We start from the raw sequence: 27,786 nt of genomic DNA, 5'->3' as shown, positions 1-27,786 counted from the left end.
CCCTCTACTTCTGGAGTTGTCCTCCGAAGAACCGTGGAGATTGGAGTGTTTTCCGACTCTCATTTCGCAGAACGACGGAGCGCTTCTGCACCCTAACCTTCAGTCTCTGGCTCTCACGGCCTGGATGTTGAGGGCGTAGATTTTGCTTCGTTGGGTTTGTCTGAGGGTGTCTCCCGTGTCTTGCTTGCCTCTAGAAAGGATTTTACTAAAAAGAGTGGAGGAGGTTTGTCGTTTGGTGTGAGAGCAAGGCCCTAGAACCTTGTTCTTGACCTGCACAGAACCTGCTTGAATACCTTCTGCACTTATCAGAATCTGGCCTCAAGACCAACTCAGTAAGGAATCACCTTAGTGCGATTAGTGCTTACCATTACCGTGTAGAGGGTAAAGCCATCTCTGGAGAGCCTTTAGTCGTTCGATTCATAAGAGGCTTGCTTTTGTCAAGGCCCCCTGTCAAGCCTCCTGCAGTGTCATGGGATCTCAACGTTGTCCTCACCCAGCTGATGAAACCTCCTTTTGAGCCACTGAATTCCTGCCATCTGAAGTACTTGACCTGGAAGGTCATTTTCTTGGTGGCAGTTACTTCAGCTCGTAGAGTCAGTGAGCTGCAAGCCCTGGTAGCTCATGCTCCTTATACCAAATTTCATCATAATAGAGTAGTACTCCGCACTCACCCTAAGTTCCTGCCAATGGTGGTGTCGGAGTTCCATCTTAACCAGTCAATTGTCTTGCCAACATTCTTTCCCAGACCACATACACGCCCTGCTGAACGTCAGTTGCACATATTGGACTGCAAGCGAGCGTTGGCCTTCTATCTGGAGCGGACACAGCCCCACAGACAGTCCGCCCAATTGTTTATTTCTTTCGACCCCAATAGGAAAGGGGTCGCTGTCGGGAAATGCACCATTTCCAATTGGCTAGCAGATTGCATTTCCTTCACTTACGCCCAGGCTGGGCTGGCTCTTGAGGGGTCATGTCACGGCTCATAGTGTTAGAGCCATGGCAGCATCAGTGGCCCACTTGAAGTCAGCCACTATTGAAGAGATTTGCAAAGCTGCGACGTGGTCATCTGTCCACACATTCACATCACATTACTGCCTCCAGTAGGATACCCGACGCGACAGTCGGTTCGGGCAGTCGGTGCTGCAGAATCTGTTTGGGGTTTGAATCCAACTCCACCCTCCAGGACCCGATTTATTCTGTTCAGGCTGCACTCTTAGTTAGTTGTTCTTCGTAGGTCAATTTCTGTTATGCCCTCACCGTTGCGAGGTTCAATTGACCTGGGTTCTTGTTTTGAGTGAGCCTGAGAGCTAGGGATACCCCAGTCGTGAGAACAAGCAGCCTGCTTGTCCTCGGAAAAAACGAATGATACATACCTGTAGCAGGTGTTCTCCGAGGACAGCAGGCTGATTGTTCTCACCTACCCTCCCTCCTCCCCTTTGGAGTTGCGTTTTTCCTCATTCTTTTGCTTGTCATTCAACTGAGCGGGAACGGTCGCGCACGGGCGGGAAGACGGCCGCGCATGCGCGGTGGGCGTGCCCTGCGTGCGGAACCACCCGCGAAGTTTTTGTTCCGGTTGGTGGGGGCTGCCGTGGACGTCAACCTAGTCGTGAGAACAATCAGCCTGCTGTCCTCGGAGAACACCTGCTACAGGTATGTATCATTCGCTTTCTGGGCATAGGAGCCAACTTTTCAAAATGATTGGGGGTGCTTAATTTTTTTTTTTTTTTTTTTACAGGTGGTGCATTTGTCAGCAAATTTAATTACCTCACTAGTTACTTCCATCTCTAGACCATTTATAAATATGTTGAAAAGCAATGGTGCCAGTATAGTCCCTTGCAGAAACCCACTATCTACATTTTAACCAGTTTTTAAACCACAGTAGTGCACTACCTCCTATCCCATACCTCTCCATTTTCCTCTGGAGTCTGTCAAATGCCTTTTGAAAATCCAAATACACAATATCGACTGGCTCACCTTTATCAACATGTTTGTTCACCCTTTCAAATAAATGTAATAGATTGGTGAGGCAAAATTTCCCTTCACAAGATGCATGTTGGCTTTGTCTCTTTTAATCCATGCTTTTGAATATGCTCTGTAATTTTGTGCCTTATAAATACTCTACCATTTTGCCTAGCACTGACGTCAGGCTCACCTGTCTATAATTTCCCGGATTACCTCTGGAACCTTTTTTAAAACTGGGCCTTACATTGGCCACCCTCCACTCTTCCAGTACCGTGCTTGATTTTAAAGATAATTTATATATTACTAACAATAGTTATACAAGTTCATTTTTCAATTCTGTCAGTACTCTGGGATGAATACCATCTGGTCCAGGCGATTTGCTACTCTCAATTTGTCAAATTGCACCATTACATCTTCCAGGTTTATAGAGATTTCATTCAGTTTCTCTGACTCGACTGCTTTGAATATCTTTTCTGCTTTGAATATCTTTTCTGGCACCGGTATCTCTCCCAAACCTTCCTCAATGGAGACCGAAGCAAAGAATTCATTTAATCTTTCCACTATGGCTTTGTCTTCCCTGAGTGCCCCTTTTATCCCTCGGTCATCTAACAATGCAACTGATTTTTTTTGCCAGCTTCTTGCTTTTAATATACCTGGAAAAAAAAAGCTTACTATGTCTTTTTGCCTCAAGCACAATTTTCTTTTTTCAAATTCCCTCTTTGCCTTCCTTATCAGTGCTTTGCATTTGACTTGCTATTCCTTATGATGTTTCTTACTATTTTTAGTCTGATCCTTCATCCATTTTCTGAAAGATTTTCTTTTAGCTCTAATAACTTCCTTCACGTCATTTTTTAACCATGCCAGCTGTCGTTTGGTCTTCCTTCCTCCTTTTTTTTAGTACATGTAATATATTTGGCCTAGGCTTCCAGGAGGTTATTCTAGAACAGCATCCACGCCTGTTGTAAATTTCTAAACTTCACAGCTGCTCCTTTAAGTTTTTTTTTTCATCATTCTTCTCATTTTATCGTCTCCTTTTTGAAAGTTAAATGGTAACGTATTGGATTTCCTGTAGTTACTCCAAAGCTTATATTTGGAAAGTCAAGATTTGAAAGCGCCTCACCCCTTCGAGAAAGGCTTCACTGGCTCCCCATCAAAGAGAGAGTATACTTCAAGGTCCATACAGTGATCCAGAAGATCATATCAGGAGAATCCCCCAGTTATATGAACAACCTGATTGACCTCCCAATTAGAAATAGAACAATGTCATCGCGAACATACCTCAATCTACACCTCCCAAACTGCAAAGGTGTCAAGTACAAAACGTACTATGCATCCAGTTTCTCCTTTCTGGGTAGTCAACTTTGGAATGCTCTCCCAAGACCCATCCGAGCTATTAATAACTATTTACCTTTCAGGAAAATGTTAAAGTCCCATTTTTTCAAGCAAGTTTACCCTAATGGACCAGCTTAATTTCACCAGATCACCTACGATACTCCTGCTAAGACGACAACGCTTACTATGACCCCAATGTTATAATCAATCTCTCATCTTCTTCCCTCCATCCTTTACCATTTCCCTCCCATTCTCCTTCCCTTTCACCTATCATATCCTTGTCTACCTTCGCTATTCTAGTTCATTACATTCTTTTCACATGTCCTTTGTAATGCCTTTCATAATGTAAGTAGTTATGATCATCACAATTTATAATACTGTTCCTACATTTCCTTGCTTTTACTGTATTCTTTGCCATGTAAGATGCTTTCTTTTACTATGTAAGCCGCACTGGACCTGCTGTATGTGGGAAAGAGCGGGGTACAAATGTAATAAATATATCAAATCTGATCATATTAAGATCACTGTTATAAAGCAACCCCATCACCATTACCTCCTGCACCAGCTCATGCGCTCCACTAAGGACTAGGTCTGGCATTTTTTCTCCTCTTGGCTCCTGTACCAACTGCTTCATAAAGCAGTCCTTAATGTTGTCAAGGAATTTTACCCTCCCTAGCATGCCCTGATGTTATATTAATCCAGTCATTATCAGGGTAATTGAAATCACCCATTATTATTGTTCCCCAGTTTGTTAGGCTCCCTAATTTCTGGTAATATTTCTATATCCATCCGTTCATCCTGGTCAGGTGGATGGTAGTACATTTCTATCACTATCCTGGTCAGGTGGATGGTAGTACACTCCTATCACTATCCTTTTCCCATTTACACATGGAACTTCAATCCATAAGGATTCCAAGATGAATTTTGTCTATTTGATTCAAGGCCCTCCTTAACATGCAATGCTACCCCTCCACCAATTCGATCCACCCTATCACTACGATATCATTTGTACCCCAGTATGACAGTGTCCCACTGGTTATACTACTTCCACCAGGTCTCAGAGATGTCTGTTATATCTGATTTTTCATTTGTTGCAATCTAACTCTCCCATTTTATTTCTTAGGCTTCTGGCATTCACACATAGACATTTCAAACTGTGTTTGTTGTTCCTGTTTACATCTTGCTCAGCAGTTGACTGTGTTAATTTGTAGTCTTTTGTTTGCTTTTTATTTAGAGACACCTGGTCTACAGTGGTCTCTATTGCAACCTGGCTATCGGGATATCCTATCTTCCCTGTTTTGATGATATCTTTCAAAGATACTTTATTCCAAACCATGCGCTTTTGAATGACTGTCGGCCTTCCCCAGGTTCTAGTTTAAAAGCTGTGCTATCTCCTTTTTAAAGGTCGATGCCAGCAGCCTGGTCCCACCCTGGTTAAGGTGGAGCCCTGGTTCTGGTGTAGGCTCCCCCTTCCGCAGAATGTTGCCCACTTCCTTACAAATCTAAAACCCTCTACCCTGCACCATCGCCTCATCCATGCATTGAAACTCCAGAGCTAAGCCTGTCTCTTGGGCCCCGCACATGGAACTGGAACACTTCGGAGAATGCTACCCTAGACGCTCTGGATTTGAGCTTTCTACCTAAGAGCCTAAATTTGGCTTCCAGAACCCCTCTCCCACATTTTCCTATGTCATTGGTACCCACTTGTACCAAGACAGCTGGCTTCTCTCCAGTACTATCTAAAAGCTGAAATCCTATCTAGGTGACTCGTGAGGTCTACCACCTTCGCACCAGGCAGAAAAGTGACCAGGTGATCCTCACATCCATCAGCCATCCAGCTATCTACATGCCTAATAATCAAATCACCATCTACAGCAGTAGTCCTAACCCTTCCCTCCTGGCCAGAAGCTCCTGGAGAAACATCCTCAGAAACTAATTAAATGTAATTCAAACTCTAATGAAAACTCTCCTCTTGTACTAATTAGAATAATTGACTGTAAATGATGAGTTGGGGTGGGAAGTGGTGGGAGTGGGTGGGGAGTAAGGACTGAACTAGGCCCTGCTGTTCCTTCTAGAGTCTATCTGTTAATGCTGTGGTAGAAAATTCAAGTTTTATAACTGTGGGGGAAAGGGTATGGAGACTAATAAAGTTTGCGTCGTCTTTTTTTTAATTCTGTGTTTATAAATATCCTACAATTCCTCCTTTAAACCCAATCTTTAAGTTACCAAGCACACAGCAAAATAGTGTCACTTACTAGAGAAATGTCCTCTTCTCTCAGAACTTAGAAAAAAAGTTAAATGGGACCTTTCCTCTCTATATAGTTTGGATTGTAAGGAGACTGCTTCAAACAAACCCTTTGCAGCTAGCCCAGTAATCAGATTGCTCTTGGTAACCTTTGCAAATATTGTACTTCCTCACACCTTAACACCTAATTCAGGTCAGTAGCAGTGCTACCTCTCCAGCAGGCGAAGAACGGAAAATAACTTTCTTTTAGGATAGTTTGAGCCTTGCTACTATCCTTTTCTATTACTCTTGGCTGTTTCTACTTCAAGAGATAGTTTCAGTTTAAAACTGTGGGGGAAAGGGTTGCACACTATGGAAACTAGTTAATAATGCTTCTTTTATTTTTGTTTTTTTCAAAGGCTGAACTAGGCCCTTCTGTTCCTTCTAGAGTCTGTCAATGCTGTGTGGCAGAAAATTCAAGTTTTAAAACTATGGGAGAAAGGGTATGAAGCCTAATGAAGTTTGCTTCTTCTTTTTTTTAATTCTAACTGTGTTTATCAGTATCCTACAATTCCTCCATTAAACCTAATCTTTAAGTTACCAAGCACAGAGCAAAATAATGTCACAAACTTGATTGCATTATATTAATTACGACCAAGTGGTTCTACTACCATTTCTCCTATACCAGAAACTACATTCCAGTGAGCTGTAGAGTAGTTGTCCCTCTTGTCAGTTCTGGGACCAATTGCTTTATAAAACAGTATATTATAACAACTAAAATTTTAATCTCCCTAACATTCCCTGATGAGACATCCATCTAATCTCTATTGGGGCAATTGAAGTCTCACTTTATGATTGTGCTTCCATGTTCAGTGGCCTAATTTCTTAGTGTTTGTCTCTTTCACCATTCTGGTCAGCTACATGATAGTAAATCCCCACTGACATACTCTTTCCCCATCACGCATGCAATTTTCATCCACAGAGATTCCAGAATCCAATTTGTTTCCTGCAGAATTTGTATCCTATTTGACTTTGTGGAATCCCTAACATATAGTGCCACATAATCGCTTTTGTCTACTCTTCTCTATTGATAAAAATTTGTATCACGATATCATGCCCAGTTGGTTATATTTTTCCACTAAGTTTCTGCATGCCTTTTGTGTTAATATCTTCATGTAATACCATGCACACGCTCACCTTATTTTTTTTAGACTTCTGGCATTTGCATACAGACATAAAAAATGTATATTTTTGTATTCTTTTTCAAAACCTTGCTTAGCAGTTGCTTCATGTAGTTTGGAATCGACTTTCTCTATATTCTAACAGGATACCCTAATTTTTCTTTTTTGATGGTATCATTGGAAGGTAGCCTGCTCCAAACCGTGCTCTCCTGAGTTACTACTAGCTGTCTTTGATGATGTAATTTAAAAGCTGCTATTTTTTATTTTAGATTTGTTACTTCCAGTAACAGTGTTCCATTTTAAAAACTCAGAGCAGCCGTAGGACCTGGGTTGAGGTCATAATGCCTTCACGCCTTTCCTAACCCACAATTATACCAATAGTATTGGGCTGTCCACTGAGTGTCCAATGCATAACTCACTTTTGAGCGCCACATGTTTTTGTGGGCATACCGATGACATGCAATTCTGGTGGGCATGGCCAGTTACTAGACAGGAATACTAGAGAGATGGAAGTTGCATGGACTATTCTCCGAGGACAAGCAGGCTGCTTGTTCTCACTGATGGGTGACGTCCACGGCAGCCCCTCCAATCGGAAACTTCACTAGTAAAGGCCTTTGCTAGTCCTCGCGCGCCCATGCGCACCGCGCATGCGCGGCCGTCTTCCCGCCCGAACCGGCTCATGTTCATCAGTCTTCTTTTGTCCGCGCTCGGTACGGTCGTGTTTTCGCCGTGTCGCGCCCCGGAAAGTCGACCTCGCGCGTCGTTCTTAGTTCGTGTTAAAAAAAAAAAAAAAACAACTCTGTGTGGAAGGAGACTCTTCGGTCTTTTTCCTTCCCATATTTCCAGTTTTTCGCCCCGGTAAGTTTTCTTTCGTCGTCGGGGTAGGCCGCTTTTAGGCCTCGGGTCGAAGTTTTCTTCCCCTTGTTTTTGTGGTGCCTTTTCCGCCATTTCGACTTTTGATCTCGCCGGCGTGATTTTTCCGCCCATGACATCGAAGTCTCCCAGCGGCTTCAAGAAGTGCACCCAGTGCGCCCGGGTCATCTCGCTCACTGATAGGCACGCGTCGTGTCTTCAGTGCTTAGGGGCTGGGCACCGCCCGCAGGCCTGTAGTCTGTGTTCCCTTTTACAAAAGCGGACTCAGGTAGCGAGATTGGCCCAGTGGAACGTTTTGTTCTCGGGCTCGTCGTCGGCATCAGCACCGGGAGGATCCAGTGCATCGACGTCGTCAGCGCCCGGACCTTCATCTTCGCCCCTGACTGCATCGAGTGTATCGAGGCATCGGGGCGACATCGGAGGGCCGCGTCGGTGACATCGAGACCTCCTCTTTCGGATGGTGGTGCTTCGTCTGGAGCGCAGGTGAGGGCTGTCCATTCCCCTGCTGGTGGCGGTGAGCCTTCGGGTGGGTCTCCTCCTGCCCTGAGGGCTTCCGCGGTACAGCCCCCCCGAGACCGACCTCGGCCCCGAGGAAGCGACGGCTGGATTCGACGTCCTCCTCGTCGGTGCCGGGAAGCTCCGGTGACATGCTTCGCTCCAAGAAATCGAAGAAGCATCGTCACCAGTCTCCTTCCCGTGTCGGCACCCAGAGCTCTGGGTCACCGAGGGAGTCGGCACCCAGTAGGCATCGGCACCGAGAGGACCGCTCACCCTCTGTTCAGGAGGTGTCGATGCGCTCCACTCTGGACAGCCCGGAACAGCCTCCACGCCCGGAACAGGTTTTGACATCGACTCCTGTATCGACATCGATGTCTTTCTCCACAGCCGCTCTGCACGAGAGCCTCCGGGCCGTTCTCCCAGAGATCCTGGGGGAGCTGTTGCGCCCTACCCCTCCGGTACCGGGGGTGCTTGCGCCCCCGGTACCATCGAGCGAGGCGCCGGCTGGTCCCATGCCCGAGGTGAGGCCTTCCGCATCGGTACCGCGTGCGGCACCGACTGCGGTCGCCTCCCAGGAAGGCTCCCCGACTACGTCGGCGGAGGGAGCTTCGCCGATGCGGGCGAGAGAGTCTACCTCTCGACGCTCCCATCGTGGACGTGGCTCCACGGAGTCGAGTCGGGCACGGTTGCAGACACAGGTCCGTGAACTTGTCTGACACCGAGGGTGAGGCCTCGTGGGAAGACGAAGGAGACATCAGATATTTCTCTGACGAGGAGTCTGAGGGTCTTCCTTCCGATCCCACTCCCTCTCCTGAAAGACAGCTTTCTCCTCCCGAGAGTCTGTCTTTCGCTTCCTTTGTCCGGGAGATGTCTACGGCCATCCCCTTCCCGGTGGTTGTGGAGGACGAGCCCAGGGCTGAAATGTTTGAGCTCCTGGACTATCCTTCTCCACCTAAGGAAGCGTCCACAGTACCCATGCATCATGTCCTAAAAAAGACATTGCTGGCGAACTGGACCAAGCCTCTAACTAACCCCCACATTCCCAAGAAGATCGAGTCCCAGTACCGGATCCATGGGGACCCAGAGCTGATGCGCACTCAGTTGCCTCACGACTCTGGAGTTGTGGATTTGGCCCTCAAGAAGGCCAAGAGTTCTAGGGAGCATGTTTCGGCGCCCCCGGGCAAGGACTCTAGAACTTTGGACTCCTTTGGGAGGAAGGCCTACCATTCTTCTATGCTCGTGGCCAAAATTCAGTCTTACCAGCTGTACACGAGCATACACATGCGGAACAATGTGCGGCAGTTGGCGGGCTTGGTGGATGCGCTCCCCCCTGAGCAAGCCAAGCCATTTCAGGAGGTGGTCAGGCAGCTGAAGGCGTGCAGAAAATTCCTGGCCAGAGGGGTGTATGACACCTTTGATGTTGCGTCCAGGGCCGCTGCTCAAGGTGTGGTGATGCGCAGACTCTCATGGCTGCGTGCCTCCGACCTGGAGAATAGAATCCAGCAGCGGATTGCGGACTCGCCTTGCCGTGCAGATAACATTTTTGGAGAAAAAGTCGAGAAGGTGGTAGAGCAGCTCCACCAGCGGGACACCGCATTCGACAAGTTCTCCCGCCGGCAGCCTTCAGCCTCTACCTCTACAGGTAGAAGATTTTTCGGGGGAAGGAAGACTGTTCCCTACTCTTCTGGTAAGCGTAGGTACAATCCTCCTTCTCGACAGCCTACGGCCCAGGCTAAGCCCCAGCACGCTCGCTCTCGTCAGCAGCGTGCGCCTCAGCAAGGCCCCTCGGCTCCCCAGCAAAAGCAAGGGATGAGCTTTTGACTGGCTCCAGCAGAGCATAGCCGACATCCAAGTGTCAGTGCCGGGCGACCTGCCATTCGGAGGGAGGTTGAAAGCTTTTCACCAAAGGTGGCCTCTCATAACCTCCGATCAGTGGGTTCTCCAAATAGTCTGGCAAGGATACACCCTCAATTTGGCCTCAAAACCTCCAAATTGTCCACCGGGAGCTCAGTCTTACAGCTTCCAGCACAAGCAGGTACTTGCAGAGGAACTCTCCGCCCCTCTCAGCGCCAATGCAGTCGAGCCCGTGCCATCCGGGCAAGAAGGGCTGGGATTCTATTCCAGGTACTTCCTTGTGGAAAAGAAAACAGGGGGGATGCGTCCCATCCTAGACCTAAGGGCCCTGAACAAACATCTGGTCAAAGAAAAGTTCAGGATGCTTTCCCTGGGCACCCTTCTTCCCATGATTGAGGAAAACGATTGGCTATGCTCTCTGGACTTGAAGGACGCCTACACTCACATCCCGATACTGCCAGCTCACAGACAGTATCTGCGATTTCAGCTGGGCACACGTCACTTCCAGTACTGTGTGCTACCCTTTGGGCTCGCCTCTGCGCCCAGAGTGTTCACAGAGTGCTTGGCTGTAGTAGCAGCGGCACTTCGCAGGCTGGGGGTGCACGTGTTCCCATATCTCGATGATTGGCTGGTGAAGAACACATCCGAGGCAGGAGCCCTGCAGTCCATGCCGATGACTATTCGCCTCCTGGAGCTACTGGGGTTTGTGATAAATTATCCAAAGTCCCATCTTCTCCCAGTGCAGAAACTCGAATTCATAGGAGCTCTGCTGGATTATCGGACGGCTCGCGCCTATCTCCCAGAGGCGAGAGCCAACAACTTGTTGTCCCTCGTCTCGCGGGTGCGAGCGTCCCAGCAGATCACAGCTCGGCAGATGTTGAGATTGCTGGGCCACATGGCCTCCACAGTCCATGTGACTCCCATGGCCCGCCTTCACATGAGATCTGCTCAATGGACCCTAGCTTCCCAGTGGTTTCAGGCTGCTGGGGATCTAGAAGACGTGATCCACCTGTCCACGAGTTTTCTCAAATCCCTGTATTGGTGGACGATTTGGTCCAATTTGACTCTGGGACATCCTTTCCAAATTCCCTCAGCCACAAAAAGTGCTGACCACGGATGCGTCTCTCCTGGGATGGGGAGCTCGTGTCGATGGGCTTCACACCCAAGGAAGCTGGTCCCTCCAGGAACGCAATCTGCAGATCAATCTTCTGGAGTTACGAGCGATCTGGAACGCTCTGAAGGCTTTCAGAGATCTGCTGTCCCACCAAATTATCCAAATTCAGACAGACAACCAGGTTGCCATGTATTACGTCAACAAGCAGGGGGGCACCGGATCTCGCCCCCTGTGTCAGGAAGCCGTCAGCATGTGGCTCTGGGCTCGCCGTCACGGCATGGTGCTCCAAGCCACATATCTGGCAGGCGTAAACAACAGTCTGGCCGACAGGTTGAGCAGGATTATGCAACCTCACGAGTGGTCGCTCAATTCCCGTGTAGTGCTGCAGATCTTCCAGGTGTGGGGCACCCCCTTGGTAGATCTCTTCGCGTCTCGAGCCAACCACAAAGTCCCTCAGTTCTGTTCCAGGCTTCAGGCCCACGGCAGACTGGCATCGGATGCCTTCCTCCTGGACTGGGGGGAGATTCTGCTGTATGCTTATCCTCCCATACCTCTGGTGGGGAAGACTTTGTTGAAACTCAAGCAAGACCGAGGCACCATGATTCTGATTGCTCCCTTTTGGCCGCGTCAGATCTGGTTCCCTCTTCTTCTGGAGTTGTCCTCCGAAGAACCGTGGAGATTGGAGTGTTTTCCGACCCTCATCAAGCAGAACGAAGGGGCACTTCTGCATCCCAGCCTCCGGTCCCTGGCTCTCACGGCCTGGATGTTGAGAGCGTAGACTTTGCCTCTTTGGGTCTGTCGGAGGGTGTCTCCCGCATCTTGCTTGCTTCCAGGAAAGATTCCACTAAGAGGAGTTACTTCTTTCTGTGGAGGAGGTTTGCCGTCTGGTGTGACAGCAAGGCCCTAGATCCTCACTCTTGTCCTACACAGACCCTGCTTGAATACCTTCTGCACCTGTCTGAGTCTGGTCTCAAGACCAACTCTGTAAGGGTTCACCTTAGTGCAATCAGTGCATACCATTACCGTGTGGAAGGTAAGCCGATCTCAGGACAGCCTTTAGTTCGCTTCATGAGAGGTTTGCTTTTGTCAAAGCCCCCTGTCAAGCCTCCTACAGTGTCATGGGATCTCAATGTCGTTCTCACCCAGCTGATGAAACCTCCTTTTGAGCCACTGAATTCCTGCCATCTGAAGTACTTGACCTGGAAGGTCATTTTCTTGGTGGCAGTTACTTCAGCTCGTAGAGTCAGTGAGCTTCAGGCACTGGTAGCCCAGGCCCCTTACACCAAATTTCATCATAACAGAGTAGTCCTCCGCACTCACCCTAAGTTCTTGCCAAAGGTTGTGTCGGAGTTCCATCTGAACCAGTCAATTGTCTTGCCAACATTCTTTCCCCGTCCTCATTCCTGCCCTGCTGAACGTCAGCTGCACACATTGGACTGCAAGAGAGCATTGGCCTTCTATCTGGAGCGGACACAGCCCAACAGACAGTCCGCCCAATTGTTTGTTTCTTTTGATCCCAACAGGAGGGGAGTGGCTGTGGGGAAACGCACCATATCCAATTGGCTAGCAGTTTGCATTTCCTTCACTTACGCCCAGGCTGGGCTGGCTCTTGAGGGTCATGTCACGGCTCATAATGTTAGAGCCATGGCTGCGTCGGTAGCCCACTTGAAGTCAGCCACTATTGAAGAGATTTGCAAAGCTGCGACGTGGTCATCTGTCCACACATTCACATCTCATTACTGTCTGCAGCAGGATACCCGACGCGACAGTCGGTTCGGGCAGTCAGTGCTTCACAAGCTGTTCGGGCTTTAGGATCCAACTCCACCCCCCGAGGGCTCTGTTTGTTCTGTTCCAGGCTGCACTCTTAGTTAGTTGGTAAATTTTTTAGGTCAATCTCAGTAATGTCCTCGCCGTTGCGAGGCCCAATTGACCATGGTTGTTGTTTTGAGTGAGCCTGGGGGCTAGGGATACCCCATCAGTGAGAACAAGCAGCCTGCTTGTCCTCGGAGAAAGCGAATGCTACATACCTGTAGAAGGTATTCTCCGAGGACAGCAGGCTGATTGTTCTCACAAACCCGCCCGCCTCCCCTTTGGAGTTGTGTCTTCCCTTGCTTAGTCTTGCTACATATGGGACTGACGAACACGAGCCGGTTCGGGCGGGAAGACGGACGCGCATGCGCGGTGCGCATGGGCGTGCGAGGACTAGCAAAGGCCTTTGCTAGTGAAGTTTCCGATTGGAGGGGCTGCCGTGGACGTCACCCATCAGTGAGAACAATCAGCCTGCTGTCCTCGGAGAATACCTTCTACAGGTATGTAGCATTCGCTTTATACAAGGTGATGTCAGCAGTTTAGCTTTGTCTCCACCTTGTGCATTTGGAGTGGTCTGAGACTCAAAAGCAAATTAGTTGGTAACACTAAATTTGTCCTTATCCCCATCAGGTGGTTAAAATGGGAAAGGCAAAAAGACAAAGCTCAAAGGGTCCCCATGCTGCTGTATTTGTAGGTTAGATCTGGATGTTTTTGCTCAGCTTGTGTTTGTGACTAGAGAGTGACACAGGGACAGGGACAGAGCTCAAGGGAATGGAATGGAGTTCAGAGCCCACAGGGACAAAATTTGTCCCAGTGTCATTATAACAATGTTTTGATTTTTTTTTTTTTTAAACGAGCAAAAGTACTGGCCAAAACTGGCAAAACTTGCACAGAGGCTCCTTTGCATTTCTGCTATCAGCACATCTTCTGAGAGGACATTTTATGTTGTGGGAAGGATTGTGGAAGACAGGAGAGCTAGACTGAATCCTGAGATTGCTGATGACTACTTATTCATCCACAGTTTTAAAAATCGTTAACAGTACTTCATAGGGCATATTTTTCTCCTTCTAGGGCATACAGAGCTGGTTGTATTTTGTCCCCCTGGACATTTTATCAGGGTGGATTACTGTTCCTTGGGGTAGTAGAAGTCAGATATTGTTAGTGTTGGAAGGGTAGAGGATGGCGGGGGTGGGGGGTATATTTTATTTCAGTTGCTTGTTCTTGTTTTCTATTTGATTTATAAACAGTTGTACAGAATATTGTTCCTTGTTATACTTTAATAAAAATATTTAAATATAAATCATAAATGTTTGAGACTTGTGCAGATAAGGACAGAGCTTGTGGGGATTGGTCGGGGACAAGTTCTTTCCCCATGTCATTCTCTATTTGTGAATCTTATGGGAATGTAAAATTCTTGCAAAAATGAAATTGTAGATTAGTTGTGGTATCCTAAGTTGAAAATCCTAAGAAATGTTACACGAGGGCTTCCCAAACCTGTCGACCTCACAACTAGTCAAGTTTTGGGATTATCTACAAAGAAAATGCATGGGTCTCCAATGCATGCAAACTTGTGTGTTCATTGTGGATATTGTGAAACTCTGACTGGGATGTAAGGTCTTCAGGACATGTTTGGGAAGACCTGTTGATCATATCAAAATTGATTGCTGTCTCCCGAAAAGTAACCTTTGACCTAACTGTAAATTTTCTGTTTTCTGTGGTGACATGCCTGTCCATTCAGTGTAGATTGTAATACTTTTGATTTCCAATTTTTGGTAAATGTTCCCTGTACTTGACACTAAGTTGAAAATCTATATTATGGCTTTACCTTACTGGTGACTTTCTCTTCCAGCAGAATAACATGTTAATTTGGGGACCTTGTTGCCACTGGCTGTTCTGTTGGGAAGTGAGTCTGCCTCACAGAGGCCACCCTTAGTAGCATTTCACTCCCAGCTGGTAGATATCCTTATTCAACATCACAGATTTGGCTCTACTAGAGAGACTAGTAGATCTAATGGCCTTTCAATTGTACTTATTATGTCCATGCGATTGTTGAAAGATGTTTGCAGCATATGCTTCCCTGCACTATTACACATTCTGCTAAGATGCTTCTGCATGGCAAGCTAATAGTTCACAATATCAGCTGGTGTGATGGCTGTATCGACAGCTGTTCTGTTCAGGAGATTTGCTTTTGGAGGCTGTTCTTAATTTGTGTGTAAATCTCGTCAGCTTGGAAGATTGAATGCACAGATATGCTCACTGAAATTTTCAAGAGAGTCTCATTTTTACAGAGTGTTGCCCAGACTGTACCGTTAGAGCCACAGGCAACAACACAAACAACCCAGGTGATCTCATCTGTGGACAGGTAAGTTGTTATTCCTTTATATGCTGGACTTGTTTATTTTTTTAATAGAATGTGTCCAGAGGAATAAATATGCATGCCTTTTTCAGTCTTTAGGTCAGATGTGCTAAGTGCTCAATATCTGTACATATTTGTGTGAATGTATTTTGTGCTTATAAGGTTCATTTAATTCTATACTAGTGAAATCATTTGGTCTTCAGATAAACCTGTGTACCAAATAATTTCTGTTTCTAGCTTCTTTCTGTTATAACAAGCATCTACTTTCAATAAATGGAGCTGGTTTCTTTACTGATAGGACTTTCACGGAATTAAGATGGGATGCATTAAGTAGGTCTCACTTGTCTCTTGAGAAAAACTAAACTGGTGGTTCTCTCTAGACCCTACTTTGGGCTATATTTTTTCAGCTTTCCTCCCTTTGCTAGGCTAGTCTGATCTAGGACAGTTTCACTCAGGATCCAAGCAACAGCACCCTTGCTTGTCCTCGGAGTTCCTGGGCTGTTCCCAGCACCCCTGTGCTGGAAATAAATTCAGCCCCAATTTATGGGACTTTATATAGTTCCCTCAATATTCCATATGATATACCCACAGTCCAGTGATGGGAGTGTAGGCTTATACTCCATTACATTATAGTACTTCCCAGAAGAAATTTGGAATAGACCTCCAGAAGCTTCCTCATAGGACATATTCCAGTTCATGGTATTTATAACATGGTGTCTGTAAAAAAAAAAAAATTCCAAAAATGCCTCTGTTTTATAAAGCAATATAGATGCCTCTATTCCTGTTTAAAGTAGGCTGCTTAACACAGAGGAGGTGGGTTGTGGGCGAGACAGGGGCAGAGCGGAGGAGTGACTACTGTGACAGCTAGCGCATGGGTCAGTGCCATGCACTTGCTACCATGACTACCAATTAGCATAGTTAACACCACCTCAAGAGGCAATAACAAGTGCGTTCACACTGTCTGCAGTCTGGTAGCACAACCACTGCACCAGTGACTTGGTAGCAAGCCATAGCAACACTCTTCTCCCATCCAGCATCAAAGCCCTCCTACAGCATGGCACCCAAACCAGCCCCCTCTCCCTCCTTGGGACTCACGTGGCAGTCTCCCTGGTAATCTGGCGGACCAGGGCAGGAGTAGTCCCCTCAGCTTCTGACCCAGGACTGTACCAAGTTGCAGATGGTGCCATTGACCCCTAGTAGTAGTCTTGCATTGCTATCCCATTACATCCATTGGCAGATAGCACAAGAGAACCTGCCCAAGTATGCAAGGTTGTGCTGGCCCAAAGGGAAAAGAACAAATGCCCATGGTAGTGTATCTCCCCTCCCCTTCAGCTCTCCCCTCACCCCACCCCTGGGGGTTACCTGGATCTCCCTGGTAGTCTAGTGAGCCCAGGGCAGGAGTTGTCCCCCTTCTCTCACTCCAGACTGCACCAGGTTCAAAATGTCACTAGTGACTTCCAGCAGCAGTGTTGGAGTTAAAACTTACTGCCTAGTTCTTTGTGCTTATTTGGCCTCTATACTCAGCTTTGTTTGCATTTTTCTTTTAGTCTGGGCTGTAAGATTTTGTATGTTCAGACGTAGCAATAGGAGTGGAGATAGGTTATACATGTCAAAGTATCTAAGCCTTTTGTTATGGCTTATAAATAAAATAAGATCTGAGGTGTTCAATTCCAGTAATCTTAAATTTTCAGGCACACACGTAAGTAGTTGTCAGCTTATTTTTCAGTATTCTATTTTCCAGTTTATCCTTAATTTCATTATAGTCTAAGCAGTTTTCTGGTATGTAGCAGTATTACATTTGTATGAGCAAAGTTTGGGAAGTTATGTGTTTGAAAGTTTGTATAAAGAATTTTTAAATGTGTAATGTAGAAAATGTTTCAAAATAGACTTGTACAAAATCCCATAAAAAGCTGTTGCATTAAACCCTTTTGACTATGGCTGCAGATACTCTGGTTTCCCTTTCTCAAACACCCTTATTACTCTTTACCATCAATATCCCAGAGTGTCTAGACCCAACCCCTGTCTGTGCTGGCTCTTTCCTCAGCCTACAGTCTAGTACTACAGTCTTTTTCTGCATTCTAGTTTCAAAGTTCGATGCCATCCTTATAGTATTATTCTTCCCCACTTGACCTCATTTTCTTCCTAGATGTGTCTCCCCCTTTATTTGTCTTTGCAGTAGCTGCTGCTTACAGCTAATTATGAGGAAATATTGTAATCTTGATCCCACTTGTCTAAATCTGATTTCCATTGCATGAAAAGTGGTTTTGTGCTCCATTGTACATATAAACTGAAGTTGTGTATTTCAGTGCCCATTCTGATGTTGCTTCGGGCATGAGTGATGGCAATGAATGTGTCCCAACTACAAGTGGTAGGCATGAAGGACGGACTACGAAACGTCATTATAGAAAATCTGTGCGAAGTCGCTCTCGACATGAGAAAACTACACGGCCAAAACTCAGAATTCTTAATGTGAGCTATCATCTGATATTTTTTTGTGTGTGCGTGTATGTGTTTCTGAAGTTTAGTGCAATAAAAATTTTAGCTGTTCTTCATAGTTCCTTTGTGAAAAAATGCATACTTTGCTTCTGATCGATCATTCAAGTTGCAGGTTTTGGGGATACTTCAGAGATGGCATTCTTAGGGCCCATTGCACAACATTGATGCCTATTTTATGAGTCTGACCAACAATTGATTCTTCCTTTAGGTTTTTATTACATTAATTTCTTCTTTTGCCTACTTTTTTTTACTTTGCCAGGTTTCCCTATTTTTTTTTTGGATCAATATATTTTTATTAATTTGAAATATAAATTATGGGATTTGATATACCGTCTGTGGTTACAATTAAAGCAGTTTACATATTATGTATAGGTACTTATTTTGTACCTGGGGCAATGGAGGGTTAAGTGACTTGCTCAGAGTTGCAAGAAGCTGCAGTAGGAATCACATAGCCAGATTCTGAAAATTTAGCAGCAGTAGAAATCATACTAACTTCTGGCATAGCAAACATACATAATAAACAATTACACAGCTCATTCAGAACTTCCTTACCCCTACCCTTAAGCAACACTCCCCACCCCCAAAGATCATCATCATAATACAGTCAGAGAAGCCAGTGGTTCCTTCAGGCTGACCCCTAAGCTTTTACATAAGTAGATCAGTATTGCCATACTGGGACAGACCAAAGGTCCATCAAGCCCAGCATCCTATTTCCAACAGTTGCCAATTCAGGTCACAAGTACCTGAAAAGATCTCAAAAAAGTGCAATACATTTTATGCATAAGCAGTGGATTTTCCCCAAGTCCATTTTAATAATGGTCTATGACTTCTCCTTTAGGAAAGAAACTATCCAACACATCACTCCAATATAGTGTCACACTGGGGATTCAGATCTGAAGAATAAAATATATTAAATTTAAAAAAAATAGCCTCAGTATAACAGGGAGCCTGACTTTTATGCTCCACTGTAAATATTACCATCACAGGCTTCCACCACCTTCCGAAAAAAAACACAGAGAAAAACTCCCAGAATATTTCAAAAATTCTAAAGAAGTGGGAGAAAAGTCTGTGTTTAAAAAACAGAAGGGAGGGTAACACAATTTAACATAATACAGATCCAAATACCCACAACACTAAATCTCACTATGAATATAAATCACCCAAATAGACACTAATTAGTAGCAATCCCTCACTAGACTAAAATCCTCATTCAAACAGAGAAGCCTTCCTGCAAGTAAAGAAAACTCAAAATAGAGCAAAAACTCTTATAACATTGCTAGAATTGCTTAAACTTCCATCCTTACTAATGAATGGATGGGTGGAGTTTTTCTAAAGGTGTCTCATACAAACGTTAGCCATTTTGAGCACATTGTTTGCTATGGATAATTTGTAAAGTAGTTTTTATGCACTGCTGTGTATTTCTCCTGATGAAGATAGCGAAACAGAAGGATTTCCTACTGTTGAGAAACAAGGAAATTGGACATTTTTTGCCAGAAGGATAATATAAATTGGACACTTTAATTTTGGAGAAACCCCACAGACTGTGAAAATCCTATGAGGCTGCACTTCTGTCAGGACAATTTGGATGTTCTGAGCTAAGTAAAGTTTACTTTTTGTCAGAATTAGAATCCATTCATTAGTAAGGATGGAAGTTTAAGCAATTCTAGCAATGTTAAAAGATTTGCTACTCTTCAATTTATCAAATTGCGCCATTACATCTTCAGGTTTATAGAGATTTCATTCAGTTTCTCTGACTTGTCAGCTTTGAATACCATTTCTGGCACAGGTATCTCTCAGATGAAACTATTCCTCAGGTTCAAAGCAGTGTTTCTTGCAAGTAGTAAGTAATTCAAGCTCTGCTACCTATGTTTAATCACAAAGTCCAATCTTCCAGTGTAAGACCAGTTGCTTGCTTCCAATGTGCAGCAATCAGACACTTTGCTGAAGAAATGCTCATCCGTTTCTGGCCCAAAATCATACTAATACCAAATAAAACACAATCTAGGGCAGCATTTAATAGAAACTCCCAAACCCCTTGACAACATTGTACTATTGCTCGCCAAAACTGTTGTATCGTGTCAGAAGTCCACCAAATGTGAAAACATGTGCCCTTCTCAATACTACACCTCCAATGTACATCCATAGCTGTGGTCGAAAGCATAGTTTTTAATCATATTGGTTATGTACCATCGGAAAACAATCTTGTAAGAATTTTTTTTTTTTTTTAGCAGTACACATATGGAGGCCTTTTGTACATCTCTAAAAACTGTTTTCCATGCCCTCATACGCGACTCCTCTCCAAAATCTCTTTCCCACAGTGTTAGAAATGTATATCTTTTAAACTCTTTACCCTTCAAGAACTTATAAATTGACTAGTAAAAAAGGCCCGCTTCTGGAGCAAATGAAACTGGTGCTAGCAAGGTTTTCCTCCCCAACCCCCCCCCCCCCCCCCCCACCCTTCGTCGTCATGAAGCCACTGACGCCATTGCTCCGCACCTCATCAACGCACCTTCATCGTTCTGAAGCCACTGACGCCATTGCTCTGCCCTTGATGTGTGACGCCATTGCTCCGCCCTCGACGTCATCACGTTTGACGCAAGGGCGGGGCCCAGAGACTTGGTGATTTCGGTGGCTTCACCACCATGAACCCTTCATGAAGGAAGTGACGACAGTGGCTTCAGAACGTTGAGGGTGAGTTTTATTATATAGATAATTATTGTTTAAATTTCCATAAAGCTAGCCACAAATTTTCAAGATTCTCAGTATTGTCCGGGTCGTCCCTCAGCCGGATCTGGGATGTCATATGGAGGGGCATAATTGAACGGGGGCGCCCATCTCCGGGGACTGCCCCGGGAAGGGGCGGAGCCAACCGTATTATCGAACAAGATGGGCAGCCATCTTTCATTTCGATAATACGGTCGGAGCCGGCCAAATCTCAACATTTAGGTCAACCTAAATTTTGAGATCGCCAGACTTAGAGATGGCCGGCCTCAGTTTTCGCCGATAATGGAAACCGAGGCCGGCCATCTCAAATCCGGCCAAATCCAAGCCTTTGGTCATGGGAGGAGCCAGCATTTGTAGTGCACTGGTCCCCCTCACATGCCAGGACACTAACCGGGCACCCTAGGGGGCACTGCAGTGGACTTCATTAATTGCTCCCAGGTATATAGCTCCCTTCCCTTGGGTGTTGAGCCCCCCAAATCTCCCCCCAAACCCACTCGCCACAACTGTACACCACTACCTTATCCCTTATGGGTGAAGGGGGGCACCTACATGTGAGTACAGTGGGTTTCGGGCGGGTTTTTGAGGGCTCCCATTTACCACCACAAGTGTAGCAGGTAGGGGGGATGGGCCTGCGTCCGCCTGCCTGAAGTGCACTGTAGTACCCACTAAAAACTGCTCCAGGGACCTGCATACTGCTGTGAAGGAGCTGGGTAGGACATTTGAGGCTAGCAAAAAAATGTTTTTAATTTTTTTTTTTTGGGTGGAAGGGGGTTGGTGACCACTGGGGGAGTAAGGGGAGGTGATGGTCCCCAATTCCCTCCGGTGGTCATCTGGTCAGTTCGGGCTTGGTTTCAAGGCTTGGTCGTGAAGAAAAAAGGACCAAGTCGGCCAAATGCTCGTCAGAGCCAGCCTTTTTTCCATTATTGGCCGAGGCTGGCCATCTCTGAACCACGCCCCCGCCCCGCCTTCGGTACACTGCTGACATGCCCCCTTAAACTTTGGCCGGCCCTGCGACGGAAAGCAGTTGAAGCCGACCAAAATCGGCTTTCGATTATACCGATTTGGCCGGCCTTAGGAGAAGGCCGGCCATCTCCTGATTTGTGTTGGAAGATGGCTGCCCTTCTCCTTCGAAAATAAGCAGGATAGTGTTTAATCTACAAATAGGGAAATAGTTTTATGGGGTGTTTTTATATGTTTGTTTTTTACTTTTGTGTTTTATTTTGTGTTTTTTTTCCTTTCCCCTTTAGCCTCACCACAGTGCTGATAGCAGCAGTGGCTCCTTCCTTAGCAGAAGTAGCTCCTCTAGCCCAAGCTCTACTGCATCAATAGTGTCTGGTCTTCCACCCTATCTGCCATAACTAACAGAGACAGGTTTTCCTGAGGTAGCAACAAGAGTGAACTTTCAGTTTTTAGGTTCCCAGTCAAGCTGGTACCTGGGAATTGTCAACCCCAGGACAGAGGATGGGGATTGATTGAGAAGAATTTCTGATTAAAGATACAAACACGTGCCTATGCCCCCAGCCTCAGACAGGGTAAAAAGCATTGATATGGGAAAAGGCAAACCTCCAAAAATTAATAATTTTAAATTGGTGAGAGAATCATAGTTTGACCACAAGTGTGGTTGTTTAGTGGTATTTGAAGATAATGCTAACTGTATGTATTCATATTTCTAGGTTTCAAATAAAGGAGACCGTGTGGTTGAATGTCAGTTGGAGACACACAATCGCAAAATGGTTACCTTCAAATTTGACCTTGATGGAGATAATCCTGAGGAGATTGCATCTATAATGGTGAATTCCCATATTGATATTTTAAAATGTAAATTCTTATATGAATTAACAGCCCAGACAGCTGGTGTGTTTCACATTGAAACAAGTGGTTTTTGCAGTATCTCTTATGGCATTCATTTCTGAATTTATTGTCCTAGCTGTAAATAGTCTGTAGGTTGGTAGTAAGATACCAGTTGAAGATAAAATTAAGTTGTATACCTTTAATGGGTGTTATCTGTAAATAGCAGGATCCTACAGCCACATTGTGATTAGGTGGCAACACCAGTAATTAGGAAGCAAAGCCAGTACTGAGCAGACCTCTGGGGCTGGACAGATTGGATAGGCTGGAGCGGGGCTTTGATGACAAGTTAAAAGTTGGAGAACAAGGCCAGTGCTGTGCACACTTTTGTGGTCTGTGCCCTGAAAATGGCATGGACAAATCAAGATCAGGTTTGCATATGTAGTATCACGTTATACTTTATGCTATGAGTTTATCTTGGACTGTACAGGGCTTTACTGCCATCATCTGCTATGTTGCTATATCATTGGGGACAGAGCAAAGTTAGGATCAGACTTCTAGGGCTCAAAAAACTCTGGAACAATTTTGAGGCTGCATGGGTATTTCTACACTTCTTCCTGTGATAGTTGCTGTTGACTTATTTCTGTAGCACACTTCAGCAATGATTTGAGGCATAGTATGTACCCTGATATTGATTATTCAGTTGTCTGTAATGCAGTGGTTCTCAAACCTGGTCCTGGAGGCACCCCAGCCAGTCAGGTTTTTAGGATATCCGCAATGAATATTCATGAGAGAGATTTGCAAGCAGTGGAGGCAGTGCATGCAAATCTCTCTCATGAATATTCATTGTGGATATCCTGAAAAACTGACTGGCCGTGGTTCCTCCAGAATCTGGTTTGGGAACCACTTCTGTAATGTGTTTCCAATTTTCTAGGATGAAACGGCCTTCCTCAAGTTTTAAGTTTATTTAAGTTTGTTACTCTGCTGTACGGAAACCTTCAGGGCAGTTTACAATCTAGAATATAATAAGAAAGGGAAAGTAACATACTCAGAATGAGATACAAGAAGAGAAGGAAGGCTAGAACTACAATTGTGATAGTATAGAGGGTGGGATAAGACGACAGGAAATCTTTGTACAATCCAGGCAACCTAGAGCCACAACCCTTAACGGAGGGGTAATTTATTGGTAGGCATCTGCAGCAAGATGGGTTTTAAGATCAGTTTTGAATTGTGTCACTGAGGATTGTAGTGTCAGCGAGCTGGAGAGAACATTCCATAATTGAAGGCCTTGCACCTAGAATATAGCTTCTCTGATATGTTCATGGACAATTACGCGGTAACTAGCAACAATGAGTTGGTTTTGTTGAGCGGATCTAAGGGTTCTATTTGGACAGTAAGGAATGAGAAGTAGAGAAAGGTAAAGTGGTTCATTTGATGACAGAAGCTTAAAGACAAGCAATAGGATTTTATAGGTAATTTGATGAGTCAAAGTTAGCCAGTGTGCACCCCTTAGATAAGATTTGACATGATCATATTTCCTAATCTTTGCTATGAGTCTGGCTGTGTTTTGAATGATTTGTAATCAATGTAGATCTTTGACTATAATTTCCCAATAGAGAGTTACAGTAATCAAGTTGTGTTATGACTAATGAATGGATCAATATATTGAGTGCCGAAGTCAAGATCAACGATTGTATAGAACGGACTAACCGGAGTTTATAAAAGCAGTTGCGAATTATTTTGAAAATTTGTGGGCGGAAGAAAAGTTCTGAATCAAGTAAGACTCCTAGGATACATGTTGTATCCACCTGAGGAATCTGAATTCCCCAAAGAACTAGAGGTGTTGGCAGAGGGGTAGTTATTGTGGTATAGAAAAAGACAGCCTTAGATTTTAAAGGGTTCAAAACCAGTTTGTTTCTTAAAGCCAATCTGTGGTTGCTGTGAGCTTTTGATTGAAAATAGAGTTCAGTGATAATATTAGTCTATAGTATAAAGTATTTGGATATCATACGCATAGACATACATTGTAAGTTCTTCTCTGAGCCAGTGTTAAGAGGTGCTATAAAAATATTGAAAAGTGTTGGTGATAGGATAGATCATTTAGGTACGCCTATGTTGGGTGTAAATGGCGTGGACATGGAATCATGAAAGTGGCAGTATAGGTCCGACAGATAAGGGGTAAGCCAGTCAAGAACAATGCCAGAAATACCTATGGATTGTAGATGACGCAATAGAATGAAATGATCAACCAGATCAAAAGCAGCAGAGTGATCTAACGAGGAGAGAAGAAGAACCAGTTTACGTTGCTCAAGTACACGATAGGTGAAAGTTGTAGTACCTAGTAGGGGTGTTTCAGTGCTGTGGTGCTTGCGGAATGCTGTTTGATGGGGGGTGTAAGAGTGAAATTTTGGAATTGAAGTCTTGGAGTTGAAAATATACTACTGTTTCCACGATTTTAGATGTAAATGAAAGATTAGCGACTGGACAATAGTTGCTGGGGTCATTGAGAGCACATGTAGTGTCTTTAGTCTTTGGGGAAAATAGTTGTTTGTTTCCAGAATTCTGGAAAAGACCCTGATGATAAACTTTGTATGATCATGGAATGGATGAAAGAAAGTAGAGTCCAGTGAACATCTAAGCAGGCCAGATGGGATAGGATCATTAGGTGCTTTGGAGACGAGCGGATGTGGTCCCTCTTCACAAAAGTGGAGACAAGGAAGAAGTGGGAAACTACAGACTGGTAAGTCTCACATCGGTGGTAGGAAAATTAATGGAGTTGCTTCTGAAAGAAAGGGAAATGGGACTTGATATACCGCCTTTCTGAGGTTTTTGCAACTACATTCAAAGCGGTTTACATAGATTCAGGTACTTATTTTGTACCAGGGGCAATGGAGGGTTAAGTGACTTGCCCAGAGTCACAAGGAGCTGCAGTGGGAATCGAACTCAGTTCCCCAGGATCAAAGTCCATTGCACTAACCACTAGGCTACTCCTCCACTCCAGTCTGCCCAACAAGATAAATGCAAAGGATAGTTAACTTTCTAGAAGACAACGGGTTACAGGACCTGAGGCAACATGCCTATACCAAAGGAAAATTCTGCCAAACGAATCTCATTGACTTCTTTGACTGAGTGACAAAAGAAATGGATGAAGGCCGTGCGCTAGATGTAATCTACTTGGATTTCAGCAAAGCCTTTGATACGGACCCCCACAGAAGACTCGTGAATAAGCTGAAAGGGCTGAACTTAGGACCGAAAGTGGTGAAATGGATAGAAAACTGGTTGACCGACAGGTGGCAGAGGGTGGTGGTAAATGGAATCCGCTTGGAGGAAAGGATGGTGAGCAGTGGGGTTCCTCAGGGGTCGGTGCTGGGGCCCATTTTGTTTAATATATTTGTGAGAGATATTGCTGAAGGGTTGGAAGGAAAGATTGATCACACCTTACTGGCTTCGACAGATCTGGTTCCCTTTTCTTCTGTAGTTATCCTCTGAAGAACGTGAAGATTGGAGTATTTTCTGATCCTCATCACACAAAACAAGTGATCTCTTCTGCATCCCAACCTTCAGTCTCTGGCCTGGATGTTGCGAGCCTAGAATTTGCTTCCTTGGATCTGTCAGAGAGTGTCACCCAGGTTTTTCTAGCTTCCAGGAAAGAATACACTAAGTGGTATTACTCTTTCAAATGAAGGAGGTTTGTCATGTGGTGTGAGGACAGGGCCCTAAATCCTGTTTCCTGCCCTACACAGACACTGCTTGAATACCTTCTGTACCTCTCTGAGTCTGGTCTTAGGACCAACTCCATAAGGTTCATCTCAGTGCAATTAGAGCTTATCAACGTGTAGAAGGTAAGCCCATCTCTGGACAGCCTTTAGTTGTTTGCTTCATAAGAGGTTTGCTTTTGTCAAAGCTCCCTGTCAAACCTCCGCCTGTGTCATGGGACCTCAACGTCATTCTCACACAGCTGATGAAAGCTCCTTTTGAGCCACTGAATTCCTTCCATCGGAAGTACTTAACCTGGAAGGTCATTTTCTTGGTGGCTGTTAGTTCAGCTTGTAGGTTCATTGAGCTTCAGGTCCTAGTGGATGCACCTTATACTAAGTTTCATCACAACAGAGTAGTCCTTTGTACTCACCCTAAGTTCCTGCTGAAAGTCATGTCGGAGTTCCATCTGAACCAGTCGACTGTCTTACCGACATTCTTTCCCCGACCTCATGCCCATCCTGTCGAGAGCACCTTGCACACCTTAGACTGCAAGCGAGCATTGGCCTATTACATGGAACAGACAAGGCCCCACAGACAGTCCGCCCAACTTTGTTTCTTTAGATCCCAACAGGATGGGGGTCGCCGTTGGGAAACATACAATCTCTAATTGGCTGGCAGATTGCATTTCTTTCACTTATGCATAGGCTGGGCTGACTCTGGAGGATCATGTCAAGGCTCACAATGTCAGAGCCATGGCTGCGTCGGAAGCCCACTTGCGGTCAGCCTCCATTGAAGAAATTTGCAAGGCTGTGATGTGGTTTTCAGTCCACACGTTCACATGACATTACTGCCTGGAGCAGGATACCTGACATGACAGTCAGTTCAGGCAAACAGTGTTGTAGAATCTGTTTGGGGTCTAGAATCCAACTGTACCCACCTAGGCCCCTTTTATTCTGTTCCAGGCTGCACTCTTACTCAGATTCTGTATAGTTTCAGGTTAATCTGCATTGTGTCCTTTCCGTTTTGAGGCCCAATTGACTTATGTTTATTGTTTTCGGTGAGCCTGAATGCTAGGGATACCCCACTTGTGAGAATTAATGGCCTGCTTGTCCTTGGAGAAAGCGAAGATACTTACTTGTAGCAGGTATTCTCCGAGGACAGCAGGCCTTGTATTCTCACAAGCCCTCCCTCCTCCCCTTGGAGTTGTCTCCTATTTTTGCTTTTCTTGCTGTAGTATTTAACTATTGTAACTGTGCTCTTGTGATGGGCAGGAAGGCTTCACAAAGCTCTCTTAAGCTTGTTAAAAGCTCCGGACCAGGCAACGTGGGGCCACATTACCCACCTGTGAGAATATAAGGCCTGCTGTCCTCTTAGAATACCTGCTACAGATAAGTATCTTTGCTATAGTGATACTAAAGTCTTCTATAAGAGTGATACTGCTTTCTTCAAGAAGAACATTTCTCCTTTTTTAATCTCTTTCTGAAGCTTATGTTTCCTCTACAGGTATTTCTTTAACTTTGAGCTCTTATGTCTGAGGGCTAGGAAAATGTGGCACATTCAGAGCAAATCATCACAGCTTGAGATGATTCCATACAGCAGACGCATCACTTATGTGTGTTTGTTACTGACATTTTCTGTCACAACCTGAGCAGTGTTTGTCTCCAGTCTTGTGAAGATCTTGTCTAAAAGATTAAACTCTGTTTTAATACGATTTCTTTTTCTCAATAAGAGACTGATGGGCAAAAGCTAATTCCCAACTAACCCTGATTGTGAGTGTAAAAAGACTGAGGGCAACTGTCACAAGCAAGAATGTGAAGACATGCACAACCTCAAAACTTTTCCAGAGTTTATTTGAGCTCTGGGAGGCTAATCCTGA

General features: G+C 45.1%; 1 protein-coding gene across 1 annotated transcript in view; it reads left to right on the top strand.

Annotated features, from left to right (window-relative positions):
• The window catches only part of WNK1 (WNK lysine deficient protein kinase 1), a 515,889-nt gene that overhangs the window by 326,196 nt on the left and 161,907 nt on the right, over nt 1-27,786 (top strand). Inside the window, 3 exon segments of the mRNA XM_030214920.1 lie at nt 15,136-15,209; nt 17,510-17,672; nt 22,097-22,213. Coding sequence (XP_030070780.1) covers nt 15,136-15,209; nt 17,510-17,672; nt 22,097-22,213 — 354 coding nt within the window.

This window comes from Microcaecilia unicolor, chromosome 9 (genome assembly GCF_901765095.1).
Source record: "Microcaecilia unicolor chromosome 9, aMicUni1.1, whole genome shotgun sequence".
Taxonomy (NCBI): Eukaryota; Metazoa; Chordata; class Amphibia; order Gymnophiona; family Siphonopidae; genus Microcaecilia; species Microcaecilia unicolor.
The sequence above is the reverse complement of the archived record's forward strand: the minus strand, read 5'-3'. Positions and strand labels throughout refer to the sequence as shown.